At 46.2% G+C, this 14,174-nt stretch overlaps 1 protein-coding gene across 1 annotated transcript in view; it reads right to left on the reverse strand.

Moving 5' to 3' along the window:
• Positions 1-748: 748 nt before the first annotated feature.
• Positions 749-14,174, reverse strand: part of Shc4 (SHC adaptor protein 4) — a 90,435-nt gene continuing 77,009 nt past the window's right edge. The window contains exons 10-12 of the mRNA XM_052183480.1: positions 12,875-13,048; positions 4,292-4,581; positions 749-1,129 (exon numbers count right to left, since the gene is read on the reverse strand). Coding sequence (XP_052039440.1) covers positions 974-1,129; positions 4,292-4,581; positions 12,875-13,048 — 620 coding nt within the window. The 3' untranslated portion in view covers positions 749-973. The remainder of the gene's footprint in view (positions 1,130-4,291; positions 4,582-12,874; positions 13,049-14,174) is intronic.

Genomic DNA, 14,174 nt, shown 5'->3' on the forward strand with positions numbered 1-14,174 from the left:
GAGAATTCTTAATCTCACCGCTGGTGTGTGGCAGGCCTTTCCAGGTGCTTCTGCATTTGTCTGATCACACGTAGAGAAGGTGGCAGGACACATACCAAGGTGACACCAGGATGCAGTGGCAGCCAATCAAAAGGAAAATTTTGTATACTTGAAATTACCTGTGTACTCTCAATAATGGCACCAGTATGGGCTGAGCATGAAGAACACTGCCTTTGTTTGCTATCTTTTATATCCATATACTCCAAATCAGAAATAACCAAGAGATTTGGCTTCCTGAACGTGTCCCACGCTGCCTATGAACAGTTCAGACAGCAAAGCTGGCCAGTGAATTTGAACCCCAACCTTTTAATCAGCAAATGAGGCAGGATTAGGAAACCATCAGCAGCTTTTGCTTTCATTCCACAAGCACAGACACAGCCTGAAGTTGATGTCAGTGTCATATTTAACATGGCAGCAAAAAGCACTACTAAACAAAATGTAATAAAGTTAACTATTAGTCAAAATGCTTCTTGCTGTTTTTAGCAAGGAAGAACTTTTTTGGCAACTGTTTCTGTAGCTATAGAACATGAAGACACTTGGAACTAATTTCCCCCATAGGAAACTGTCCCCGGATTATCAAGGTGAAGGCACACACCACTGCCTGAGCAGTTCAAGTTGTCTTTAGCATATGAAATTATAGTTGTGCTTTTAGCTTTTCATCAATACAATGTGACCTCCTTTAAAAAGTGACCTCCGTGCATATGGGTAACACCTTTTCAAATGGACCAAAATTATTATTCTCTGATTTTCATATTCAGAAGATATTTTATTACTTCTCTGTTTTGTAAAAGACCTGGTCCATGGCCTAAGAAGGACATGTTGAAGACATGTTCCACAGTTTGTGCTCTAGTTGTGTGGATAAAAGGGTTCAACAGCCACTGTTCCTGGCCAAAAGGATATACTTCTGATAGTGCTGACACGGAACCCAGAGTCGTCATTTCTTGGAGGGCAAAAGTCCTGTGTTATTATATTTTTTTATTGGTTGTTTAAGGCTTACTTCACTTCCAGAAGAGATGATTGGCAAACTATTATCCATATGATATTTGATAAGGTGGCCAACATTATCAAACACATGGTCCTTCGTCCTCACCTGGAAAAGGAAGTGCACATATATTTAGGTTGAATAATAGACGTTCTGAAAGAGGTAAGCGACTGTGGGGCAGTGTCCCTAAAGTTATTTTGCTGAGTGAAGGACAGGTGCTTTTCAGTTCTGCTTTCCTTAATACACCAGTTTATCCTTGCCCATCCCCCTCTGCAGTAGTACACCTACAAGTTCAGTCACTGGCAAGCACTTGTCATTCAGTCTAGATCTGCAGCCAGCCTCTCCACAGTGCTGTGCTTGAATTCTGTCACAGCGATGCTCCTGTAAATATCTAGCTGACAGGTCTTCAGGCACAGTCCCAGGATTACCATGATCTTCCATAGAGTGGAATGCTTCCATGTTACCCACCTCCCTGCCCAAAGCAGACTCCTCAGAGAAGTCCTACCTTCCCTTAGAACCTCAACACAAACCCTGTCTCCTCCAAGAAAGCTACCGAGCCCTCCTAAGAGGCATTTGGGACGTCTTCCTGCAAGCTTGTTCAGCAACCGCTGGTTCATGAAGAGCTGTTTCACGGTACTTAGAGCCTGCCTGCTGAAGGAAATGGCGCTGCAGGATTTCCTCCTCGCAGCATCAGGCATCTGCCCCGCATGCTTTACTGTCTCTATACCCTCCCTTACAGACAGTGCGACCTGCCGGGACAGCGAAGGCCTACAACGAGCAACACCCACTTAATAGTTCTGCCCCCTTCCTGCAGGGAGAGAGACGGAGCTCTGTCTGCATATTGGTTTGACCATATTGGAATAACTGGAAGAATCTGAATGTGGACTATAGGTCAGACGATAAGATCTGTAATTGAATTTCCTGATTTTGATTATTATGCTAGAGCTATGAGTGTGTCCTTAGTTTTGTTAGCACACAAGACAAGGAAAGGGGGACAGTGGCTTCAGAGTTTTCCCTAAGGCCTTGGAACCTTACTGAAGTCTTCTCTTCCTGCTCCAGTGCAGCTGACCAACGCCGCTGTGCTCTCCAGCCCGGCTTGTCCGACTCCTCTCCCTCCATGTTTCTCCAGCCTACACTCTGGTCCAGGATTTGGCAGTTCCTACCCTTGGGCACACATTGTCTCTGCCTGGCCCACACCCTCCACTGTGCCCTCTAACTAATTCTGCACATAGCTGACAGGATGACCTTTCTAGTGTGAAAACCAAAACCAGCCACTGTGGACAAATTCACCAGATATCATTATACCAGAAGTTTTAAAGCATCTAAGTTGAAACTGAAGACTGTGCACAGAAAACTCTATTTGGGGGCTTCTTTGGAAAAGTAAGCCGGCCCTTCTGGGCCCCTCCCCTGCATGGCAGCAGCTGGGTAGAGTTGAGTGGTGACTGTTTTTGCAGCTCAACAGAGAGAGCCAGCCACAGCCTCAGTTCACTCCGTCACTTACACACTTCCGCTTCCTTATATGTTGGTCAGGGCTGCAGACATTTGCCTTTGCAACCCCGTCCACGAAAGCTTTAAGAACCGAGTGATTTTAAAGAAGGCCATGATGTGAGACTCGAAGCATGGAGTCCAATCCTGTCAACTCAGACCTTGTCCAGGTGAACTCTGCTGCTTTCGGAGCTCCTCAACCCCAAGACCTTGGCAGCCATCCTTCTACTTTATGTCTTCGGGAGTCTGGCTTCTTAAGACACCTCATCTAAGTGGGATTGAGTGATTTGTCCAGAGACTGGCTGGGTTTTGCTTAACAAAATTCCCCTCAACATCCTGGAGAGCACAACAGCACGTGGCACGCTGTCCTTCCCGTGGCTGGACAGGATTCCTTGGCATGTACACAACATACCTTTGGCATGTACACAACATACCTTTGGCATGTACACAACATACCTTTGGCATGTACACAACATACCTTTGGCATGTACACAACATACCTTTGGCATGTACACAACATACCTTTGACATGTACACAACATACCTTTGGCATGTACACAACATACCTTTGGCATGTACACAACATACCTTTGGCATGTACACAACATACCTTTGGTATGTACACAACATAACTTCTTTCTCCTCTCATCCACAAACTCTGAGATTATTTCCAGTTCGTGGCCACTGGAATATCATTGCTATGAGCATGAGTGGAAGTCTCCTAAAGATGGTGGTTCCTGTTCATTTTTAGACCACTGCCCAGAAGCGAGACTGCTACTTTGCAAACTGTTTTCTGGTTTTGGATAATCGCCAGCTTAAGAGACTCAAGGTGAAAGCTCTCAGCGGCTTTGGCTCCCATTTCCTGTTGTTTAGAAATGCCGGGCACCCTCTCATGGAGCTGTTACACTCATCTACACGCCTTCTCTTCTCTTCTCTTCTCTTCTCTTCTCTTCTCGTCTCGTCTCGTCTCGTCTCGTCTCGTCTCGTCTCGTCTCGTCTCTTCTCTTCTCTTCTCTTCTCTTCTCTTCTCTTCTCTTCTCTTCTCTCTTCTCTTTGGAGAAATGTCTCACCCTGGAGGGAATGTTTTGTTTTGCTCTGTTTTTGTGAATTGCAGGATTTCCTTCTGTGTTTTGAATGTTAACTCTATAAACTCATAGTTTGCAAATGTTGACCTCCTTCTGTGGGTTGAGTATAAACCTTACAGTGCAAAGGCATTTAATTTAACACAGAGCCACTTTCCTGTGTTCGCCTTTTGAAGTGTGTATTCTGGCTGTCTTACCTAATGGTTTATAAGACCATTGCTATGGAAACACCACCACCACATTGTGCGCTCTCCTGGGAGCACAATTGAGTCTTTGACCCATTTAAGTTAATTTTCATTACTAGTGTAAGGATCCAGTTTCATCCTTCTGCATGGGTGTATTAGTTTCCCATCTGCATTTAGAGAGTGTCCTTTCTCCAGGGTTTACTTTAGGAAGATTTAGTGATCATTTTAAAGATCACTTGACAGAGCCGGGCGGTGGTGGTACATGCCTTTAATCCCAGCACTTGGGAGGCAGAGGCAGGCAGATTTCTGAGTTCGAGGCCAGCCTGGTCTACAGAGTGAGTTCCAGGACAGCCAGGGCTACACAGAGAAACCCTGTCTCGAAAACAAAAAGAAACAAACAAAAAACAAAAAACAAAAAAACCAAAAACAGTGCAAGAAGATGTTAGCGCTCAGCCTGAGCTCTCCCAAACACTGTCTGAGGATGCAAAGTGTGGAGTACAGTGAGAACTCAGTCATACCTTGCCTTCAGGATCCACCAAGAGGAGATGCTTGGCCTGGCCACCTTGCAGTCCGCTCAGCACAAACTGGCCAGGAGATGTTACACTCTCTCGAACCAAGAAGTCCCCATCCTTCACCAACAGCTTCTCGGCTTCGCCCCTGCTCAGTTTGCCGTGGAAGCAGTCCTCAGTCCACAGCTGCTGCTTCATGTGTGGCAAGGCGCATGCGCTCCCGGGCTTGGCCGACGCTCCTGGCTGCACGGCGCTCCCGGGCTTGGCCGACGCTCCTGGCTGCACGGTTTCCGGTGCCTCTGGAGTTAAAGCACAAAATGATACCACAGAGTTATCACCTCGTCAGTCTGTCTGTTCTTCCTTCTGTGTCCAACGCACCGTTTAAACAACTCTGGGGGCCTAATGTCCTGGCAGGCTCTAATCAAAAGGTGAATTTGAACATCATCTTTAGCTGCTGTCACTAGGAAAGGTTACCAGGCAATTTATTAGAACAGGCACTTGTTGACAGCTTCAGATAATTCTTGCTACTTTATTTTCAAAATTAAACAGGTCCCCAAATTGAATTTTGAAGAAAGGATAAACTACTTATTTAAAGCCATGCTGTTTTTTGTTTTTGTTTTTAATGTATATGAGTACACTGCAGCTGTCTTCAGACACTCCAGAAGAGGGCCTCGAACTCCATTACAAATGGTTGTGAGCCAGCATGTGGTTGCTGGGATTTGAACTCAGGACCTTTGGAAGAGCAGTTGGGGCTCTTAACTGCTGAGCCATCTCTCCAGCCCTAAAGCCACACTGTCTATGTTGCAGAGCTGAGATTTGAAACAAGGACCATCTGATTTCAAAGCTTGAACTTTTTAATCAACAAACTCCAAGTCGCTGGCAATGGATGTAAAAAAATTTCCATTTTCCAAATTGTCCAGCGTCCCGTAAAGGCCCATTAGGAAGCAGCAGTGCTGCCAGGAGATGTACGGTGTCTCCTAGACACACCACACCTGTAACCCAGCACTTAGCAGGCTGAAGCAGGAGGACTGCTGAGAGTATTAAGTCTAGCCTGGGCTACACAACAAAGTTGAGGCAAGCCTATGCCAGTCAATGAGACTTTTCCTCAAAGCAAAAGAGTGAAAGGAAGAAAAAAAAAGAAGGAAGAAAGGAAGAAGGAGAGAGGGAAGGAAGGAAAAAGGAAGGAAGGGAGGGAGAAGAAGGAGAGAGGGAGGGAAAAGAATGAAAAAAGGAAAGAAGGAAGGAAGGAGAGAAAAAGAACGATGCAGAGGTCAAGAGCACATGCTGCTCTGGCTGAGGACCCTGGGTTCCGTTTCTGACCCACAGGTTGGCCCATAACCACCTGTAACTCCAGTTGCAAGGGATCTGGCTCCCTCTTCTGGCCACCATGAGCACTACATGAAATGTGGTGTACCTACATTCAGGTGAAGCACTCAAAGTTAAACAAACCTTTTTTAAATCCACCCAAAATAGTTCACTATATCAAGTTTATGACGAAATTTTGTTTAAAATAATATATTTAATGGTAAATTCGCAAAAAGAAAGAAAAGAAAAAAGCATCATAGAAAGCAGCATTGTGCTTTGAAACGCAGAGGTTCTTTTGCAGAAGCACTCTTCCTTCATTAACACAGCGGGGAACTTGCAGTGCTCATGGAAGGGCTCAGCAGGACAGATGCACTGCACTCAAACTGTGTGACTTGTATTCCACCATGCTGCGAGGCCATCAGTGTGGGCAGCCTTCCGTACCCTATGGATAGTCCAATTCCCATGTCAGTAAGTTGGAGCCCTGCTCTACTTAAGGATGCCTATTTGACATAAGACTGTCATATGACAGTTATAGCTAGCACCACAAACATATCTTGTAAAAAAACATTTAAGCTAATGATTAGAAAGAATGTTCCTCCACAAATCATCATCTCTCTTCCTATTGTTGCCAGAAAAAGCCTGAGGAAATGTGTCCAGATGTTGACTAAGGCTTGCAGTTGGCCTTAGTGCTGCCTGTTCTTGGACACAGTGGAAGACTTCTAATGAGCAGTCCCATGTGTGTTTGTGTCAAGGACAAGCCGTGCACAAGTGTGAGGCAATGCGTGTGGGCATGCATCATGTCAGGGACAGGCTCTGCACGAATGTGAGACAATGCATGCAGGCATGCATCGTGGGGATGCAGGAAGTTTACTGTGGCGTGCACTTTTGGTTTGTCCTAAAATTATGGACAGCTTTTGGACAAGGACAAAACAAAAGAAAAACAGACATTATATCATCTTGAAGAGTCAACAGCTCATGGGCCAGCCTTGGGGATGCAGACAGTGTTCTAACATAGCTTCCCAGATTCAGACAAGGACACGACACAGTGTGCTGAGCGACTTCAACTGTTTCCTTAGCAATAAATTCTGCTAGAAGAAGAAAATGTGACGTGCTTTCTAACTCATTTTAACTCCGAAGGTTATATATGTTAATCTGGGAAACAACAACAAAAAGCCAACTCTGGCCTCATCTCCCACTCTGGGGGCTCAGGCTGAGGCGCACTGCTGTGTGCCCTGGTCCTAGGTGATAACTGACGCTGACAATGGGGGTAACTTGTATTCCACCATGCTGTAAGGCCATCAGTGTGGGCAGCCTTCCGTACCCTATGGATAGCCCAATTCCCATGTCAGTCAGTATGCTTGTGTGCTCACGATAGGCCCATCTCTGAGACAGAAGATGGGTGTGCAGGGGCAGGGGGATTGCTCATTTCCTCCTGAGGTAGAGATGGGCAGAGAGGTTAGGAGTAGATGCTTGGAGACTCGCCAGTGTTTAGACAGTAATGGCAGGAAACTATCAACATCTACAGTGTTGGGTACAGCATTAGGGTTGAAAAGGATTTAATTTCTCAAATACCCCATTCTTTCTTATTTGTATTCTATGAGCATCTACAATACTTTTGAGTTTGGGAAATACTCTATAGAATAAGATGCATGCGAACTTCAGGGCAGCCCCACACCTAAGGATACAGGAAGCTGCAGACTGAAGAGATTGTCAGGCTCAGGTCTTCCCCTCAGCAAATGACTCATGTCCTGTCGCAGGGCACTGAGGGGAGCCTCACTTCTGGCTATTTGTGGCATTGTGCTTCAGAAAGTTGCTGTTGATGCCGCATTAGGTAAAAGCAAACCTTCACTTCTACAGGAAACACGGGTCTCCTTTCCAACAAGCCTCAGGCTACAATAATCTCTTTAGTTAACAGTCTTTGTGTGTTTTGGACTAAAGATACGGGATGTGGCATATTTTGTTAACACTGAAATCACAGCCAATAGCACTATAACTCATATTTGATCAATATTTTTATAAACCTGTCTTTTCTTGTGAGGAAACTTCTCAGTTTTCTTTCACTTAAAAACATGACACAGCACTTTAGTAGCAATGCTCAGGGACTATTTTAAACAGTGAAACCACTATAAAATAGCACAAAATGTGAAGAACTGGGGGGGGGGGGGCGGCACTAAGTGTACCACAAAAGGACATGAGGTTGGCTGGTTGCTCTTCACTCTGTGAGACAACCTGACTGTGTAGACAATGCTATCCCCAAATTCTCTTATGTAGCCCAGTTAGGTCTTAAGTTCCTGTGATCCCCTGACTCAGCCTCCCAAGTGCTGGGAACACACACTTGGTTTGGATGCTTAAAGCATTAAAGTCAGCAGGAGCTAAAACTTTCCCTGCTGCCATCACCCATCAGAAGACTGATAGCCTTTGTGGGTCCATGAACGCCTCCAAGTCACAACCAAAACACTGTGGGTACTGCTGTAAGAGGCACAGCCTAGCCCTGCTGAGCAAGCCACTTCTCAACTGTGAAACCTGTAACTACTGAGACCTGACGGAAGATTAAACAACAGCAATTTACTTGTATTACTGGAAGTACAAGTACACCTCCATAAAGTACCTGGAAATTCTGACAAAAAAATGTTAAGTGAAGATGAGAGGTTAAAATAGTGCCCTGAAGTCAGGCATGTCTGCTGTACAAGCCTTCAGTGCCAGCACTCAGGAGGCAGAGGAAAGTGGGTCTCTGAGTTTAAGGCCAGCCTGGTCTACATAGTGAGATCATGGAGGAGGAGGAGGAGGAGGAGGAGGAGGAGGAGGAGGAGGAGGAGGAGGAGGAGGAGGAGGAGAAGGAGGAGAAGGAGGAGAAGGAGGAGAAGGAGGAGGATACCAAGAGAAAAATTATTTGTTAATATAATGGAAGACTATGTGCCTGTTAAGAAAGTTACAAAGCTGTGTCAATTTAGTATTTGGCAATAAGTATGGTAGAATAGAACAGAGGACTGGCCCAACAGAGAAGGTATAGTGAGGAGCCCAGAAATAGGTACATGTACGTGACCTTAGTGTATCAGAGTGGTATTAGGGGAGAAAGATAGCACTCAGTCAGCAGTGTCTGAAAAGCTGACGCACACAAAACTATCTCAAACAAAGTATAAAGAGTCAGGAGGTAATAAAATTATATAGCCTTAAAAAGAAAATGCAGCAGAAGCCAGACAAAAAGAAAACTAATCAAAAGGATGTACATTAGAAACATGGAGAGATTAAAAAAAATAGATATTAATCACATGGGAAAAATAAAAGCCAAAATGCTATAGCAAAATCAATAAAATCAATAAACCTAACAAAGGCGTACTTGAATAATAAAAAACAGCCCAAGAGGATCCATTACCAGGGATCCATGGGACAACAAAATAACAGCAAAGGACTATTCTGTACCAAGCTACCGGAGAAATCACACTGCCAGGGACTTTGCATGCCTCCTTGTTATATATTTTGGCTCCTGAAACAAATTTCAAACTCTCATGTACATATCAATGTGAAGCAGGCTGAATAGATGGAAGCGGCCAGAGAGGCACATCCTCAGCGTCTGGCCAGGCGGACATGCAGAGGGTGATGGCAGAGGCACGGCAAAGCCCACAGAGGCAATGGACGAGAGGCAGCCCACAAAGCTGAGCCAGGGTGGAAGCAAGCGGTGTCGTCTGTAGCTCAGAGAGTCTTCAGAGTTCCTGCCCACTAGCACTCCAGTGGCTGATGCCCCTTTGTGGGTGTGAGTTTTCAGCACAGGTGCATTCCCATTATTGTATGCCACCCTCTGGTTGGAGTGCCGAGAGGGGAGGCATTTTGGCAGTGATAAGGGCAGCCATTGGATGCTGTGTGCCATATTGTGGGGGGCGCCACTTAGATGTTTGAGAGTTAGAAGGAGCACAGCAGAGACCCAGGTCCTGACAGTTGTCCACAGGCAATGCCCCACTGCCACCACCACACTATAGGACCCCTAAGCTTTCTCTAGGCACCCAGATACGGTAACTTCTAACTTCTCTTACAGGGAGGCGGCCACGTGTCTGGGTTCTACAGTTGCAGTGAAAAAAAAACGAATGATGTCTCTAGTGAAAAGAAATGATACTCTGCCACTTTGGGGGACACCCGTTAAAGGAATTCTCATGCCACTCTGCCCTTCCTTTCACAGGCTGAGTACAGGTGAGGCCCCAGGCAGACCTGGGGCCAGACAGGTGTTGTGTGTAACAGTCTGCCTGGTCCCTGGGCTGTGCTACCCGACAGGTGTTGTGTGTAACAGTCTGCCTGGTCCCTGGGCTGTGCTACCCGACAGGTGTTGTGTGTAACAGTCTGCCTGGTCCCTGGCCTGTGCTACCAGACAGGTGTTGTGTGTAACAGTCTGCCTGGTCCCTGGCCTGTGCTACCCGACAGGTGTTGTGTGTAACAGTCTGCCTGGTCCCTGGCCTGTGCTACCAGTCTTGAACAAGTACTTAGAGATAACTAAGCCAGTCTGCCTCACGCTCCAGTGTCTGGGTGCTCTCTTGGTTAGGGGAACAGAGCTAGAGAACCCTCTGCCACTGTCAGTAACAACAGGAAGGCTTCTTCAGCACACCTCATGTTTGTAGTGTGGTGGGATGGACCACGGATCCCTGCTGGTCACAACTCTGGCCTTGTGTGTGTTTTTCTGTTTATTTGTCTTTTTCCTGAGTGGATTAGGAAGGTTATCTGGATAAAAGCGAAGTCTGGATAAAAGAGCCTAAAAGGACCTTTAAGGAAACTGGAGGAACAAAGGAGAGGCTGGAGGTCTATTTAAGGCATGTCATATAAAAAATAAGTAGAAGAAAAGGACCACTGCTCTGTCTCACAATAAGATTTTCTTAAACCAACATTTTAATAATACATCTGGGGTGGGGGGCAGGGGTGGAGGGCTGAAGAGATGGCTCAGTGGTTAAGGGCACTAGCCAATCTTCCAAAGGACCCAAGTTCAGTTCCCGGCACCCACAATGGCAGCTCACGACTCTCCGTAAGTCCAGTTCCAGAGTCCCCAACACCCTCACATAGATATCCATGCAGGCAAAACCCCATTGCACATGGAATAGGAATAAGAGCATTTGCACTGGGATCTGACTTTTGGACGGAGGAGTGGCGAGCTGACATTAACCTCGAGGGGCCAGGAAGCCCCGGAGGCCTTGCAGATTGAATCCCGATAGGAAACGAAGGCTGGGAAAGCATTGGCGAAGGAACTGGCCTCAGTGCAGGTCGAGGGGAGGGGTAGAGACAGAGGCACTGTGCTCAGGCCAAGGCGGCCGCATGCGAGCTCTGAGCACGGCTTCGCTTTGCTATGGGTTAGCGCTGCCGCTTCCGATTAGTCTTTATCTCCAACAGAAGTTACCTTGGAAGCCATTTCTACAATAAATATTGCCTTATCCACACAGGACATTTCCCTCTGGACAACCTCAGGAACTTACTTTAACAAGGTGAAATGAGTATCCCGGCACCATGTCACGTTCTCTGTGACAGATGGAGGTGCACCTTCTTCAAGGAAGGACCAACTGCCTCCCCCTTCACAGCTCCATCCCAGCCCAGTGGTCAGCTCCTAGATGGCCTACCATTGGTGGCCCACATCCAGATTCTTGGGCCCTGTGCAGACAATGCTGGCAGAACACACAGGCTCTCTGAGGAGGTGGCCAAAGCTCTCCCAGGCCCACAGTGTGTTCCACTGTCACCTCCGCCCAGGCAAACTCTCTTCCTGTGCATCTAGATGGTGGTGCCCAAAGAGACCAGATATGCTGACCTCCACCTTGGTGAGTCCTTCCAGAGAACAAGCCTGGTTGGAGGGAGAGTGGTGAGTAATCTTTTTCTACCAAAAGTCAGAAGAAGGACTTGTCACACAGCTGATTGTGAGGGCTCTCATCTCCATAGTTAAGGATCTGCCGAAGGCCAGACCTGACAACGACTCCTTTGAAACATCTCAGCTCACAGCTGCCCTACCTGCAAAGCTCACTTTGACAGCTCTGCAGAAGCCTCCTGGGCAGCGACCGGGCCTCCTCAGGGGCAGCTTCCCCAGCTTTGGAGCAAGTCATGGCTGGTACCACACCAACCTCTGAGCACATTATCTTTTTTTTATTTATTTATTTTTTTTTATTTTACTGAGCACATTATCTTGTGAAAAACTTTGCTGTTTATTTTCCAAACGATTTTAGGCTTTGGGCTTATTTAGATTTATTAATCCGTTCCTATTTATACATTTACCTCCCCCAAGCAAGCTGACCAAAACACAATTGCGCACTCCGTTTTTGTATTTGACCCACAGTTGAAGAGTACGGTTGGAGAACAGAGTGCCGCTGTATTGTCAGGACGGCTGAGGAGATTACGGGGGCAGTGCCACTAGACAGAACAGACATAATGCCCATTGTTCCTCTTGCAATGAAGCAAATTCAGCCTTACCAGGTGGCTTTGAGAACCCTCCCTTGATCAAAAGCACATAGCAGAGACACAGAGAAAAACAGAGGTAAATTCAGTGTTGGAAGAATTATTTAAAAACCGTGTGTTAAATCATTAAAATGCATAGCATGTCCATGAAAAGCTGTTTCATTATTCACTAATAGTTAACAGTTAACAGGGTAAGACACTAACAGGTAAGGCATTCACTTGCCCGCAAGCCTCACATCCAGGTGTAACAGCCAGACACGCAGGGTGGAGAGAGAGCCCACTCCTACAGTTTGTCCTGAGTGCCTTTGTATATATTCATGTGTACAAACACACAAAATAAACAAATAAATGCAATACCCCCAAATAAAACACGTTAGAAAGAAAAACAAAGGAAAAAAAAGAAAATCATTTTAACACCCCAAAGATGAAGCCAAGGAAATAGTTTTTAAATGACAGACAGTGCCTGTCTATAGCGGCACCCCAAAAGACATGCTGACGTCTTAGTCATCTGTCTAATTTGGTAAAAGGGCCTCTCATATATAATCACATTAAGGATCTTGCATACCACCTTATCCCACTCAAAATGCAGTGACTCATCCAGCCACAGGAGATACAGTGTGTGAGACTAATACAGCTATTGGAGTGCCTGTAAGCCAAGTATTGTTGACAGTCACCAGTTAGCCACAGAAACAAGGACAGAGACACTAGGCAGATTGCTCAGGGCATCGAGAGGAATCAGTGCTGCCAACACCTTGGCTTGGTCACTTGATCCTCATCACTGGGAGATTCGAGAGCTGTTCTCAGACACAACATGCACAGTGATTGGTAGTGGTTTGTTGCCACAGAACCAGGAAATGAATACAGGAAATCACTTACTTCCAAGGTGCCATGGGCTCTCCTGTGGCAGAGTTGAGCTTTGATTTCCAGCATAGCTGCGCATACTCTGAAGAGCCTGCGTATTGACGTAGCAGGGGTCATCAAAGAGATCCACTCGCCAGAAGTGCCTCAGCGATGGAATGTCACTCGGTATCCCTCTCTCGTGGGGTACACCTGGAGTGGTTACCAGTGAGCAGCCCATTATGTTTTTGCCATGTAAATCGCCAGGTTGAAGAGCAACAGGAAATTGTATGTCACACATACCCACCCCAAACAAGGACTGAACACTGACACTGAAATATCATCTGGATAAGAACTCTCTCACTAACCCCCTTTTAAAGACTAGCTACTTAATGCAAAGTCTTATTTCTTACTTTACACTAAATTAACTTAGAAGTAAATGGATGAAACCAATACAGTTCTGTGGTGACTACCCCTGGCTGTCAACTTGACTAACTCTGGAATGAACTACAATCCAGAAATGGAGGGCACAGCTGTGATCCAGATCTTGTGGCTGGGAGACACAGGCTTCTGACCTGGGATGGCACAGGCTTTTGATCTGGATCTTGAGGCATAATAGCCATGAAAAGCTTAGGCCCAGGAAAGATGGTACACACCCTTAATCCCAGGAGACAGAGGTTAGCAGATCTGAGTTCAAGGCCCCCCTGGGACAGAGCAAGTTCCAAATAAAGAAAAGCTTAAATGACCGCCCACGTGGTGGCACACGCCTTACTCTGGGCCATAGCTTCTGCTGGAGGCCTTCATTAGGACAGTGGAAGGAGGAATGGTTTGTTCTTCTCTGTCCACTTGCACTTACTTGCCAGCATATCTGTTGGAACCCTCTTCAGGATTCCAGCTTAGACAGAAGACCAGCTGAGACCCTAGCCTCATGGGACCAAACAACTGCTAGAATCCTGGATTTCCCATTCACAGCTGCCCATTGTTGGGTTAGTTGGACTGAAGACTATAAATCATTTCAATATTTTCCCTTAATCTATAGAGACATTCCATGCATGAGCTTTGTGACTCTAGAGGAACCTGACTAATACAAGCTCCTAAGGACAGGAAGTCTGGCTCTTCTCCTGCCAAGCTCAGCATTGCCCTGATTGATGGTGTTTGACTGTATCTGGGGGAGAGGCCTCTTCCCTCACCTTAGTTCCTCCTCTCCTCTCCCACACCATCTCAGTCTACACATACTGGCCAAATGCTCTTTTAAAACTGAAAATCCAATCACATTTCTCAGAGATTTAAAAAACCTTCTAGTTGCTTCTCCGCAGAACTGCGATCCCTTCTCTGTCAA

This window comes from Apodemus sylvaticus, chromosome 5, assembly GCF_947179515.1.
Source record: "Apodemus sylvaticus chromosome 5, mApoSyl1.1, whole genome shotgun sequence".
Lineage (NCBI taxonomy): Eukaryota > Metazoa > Chordata > Mammalia > Rodentia > Muridae > Apodemus > Apodemus sylvaticus.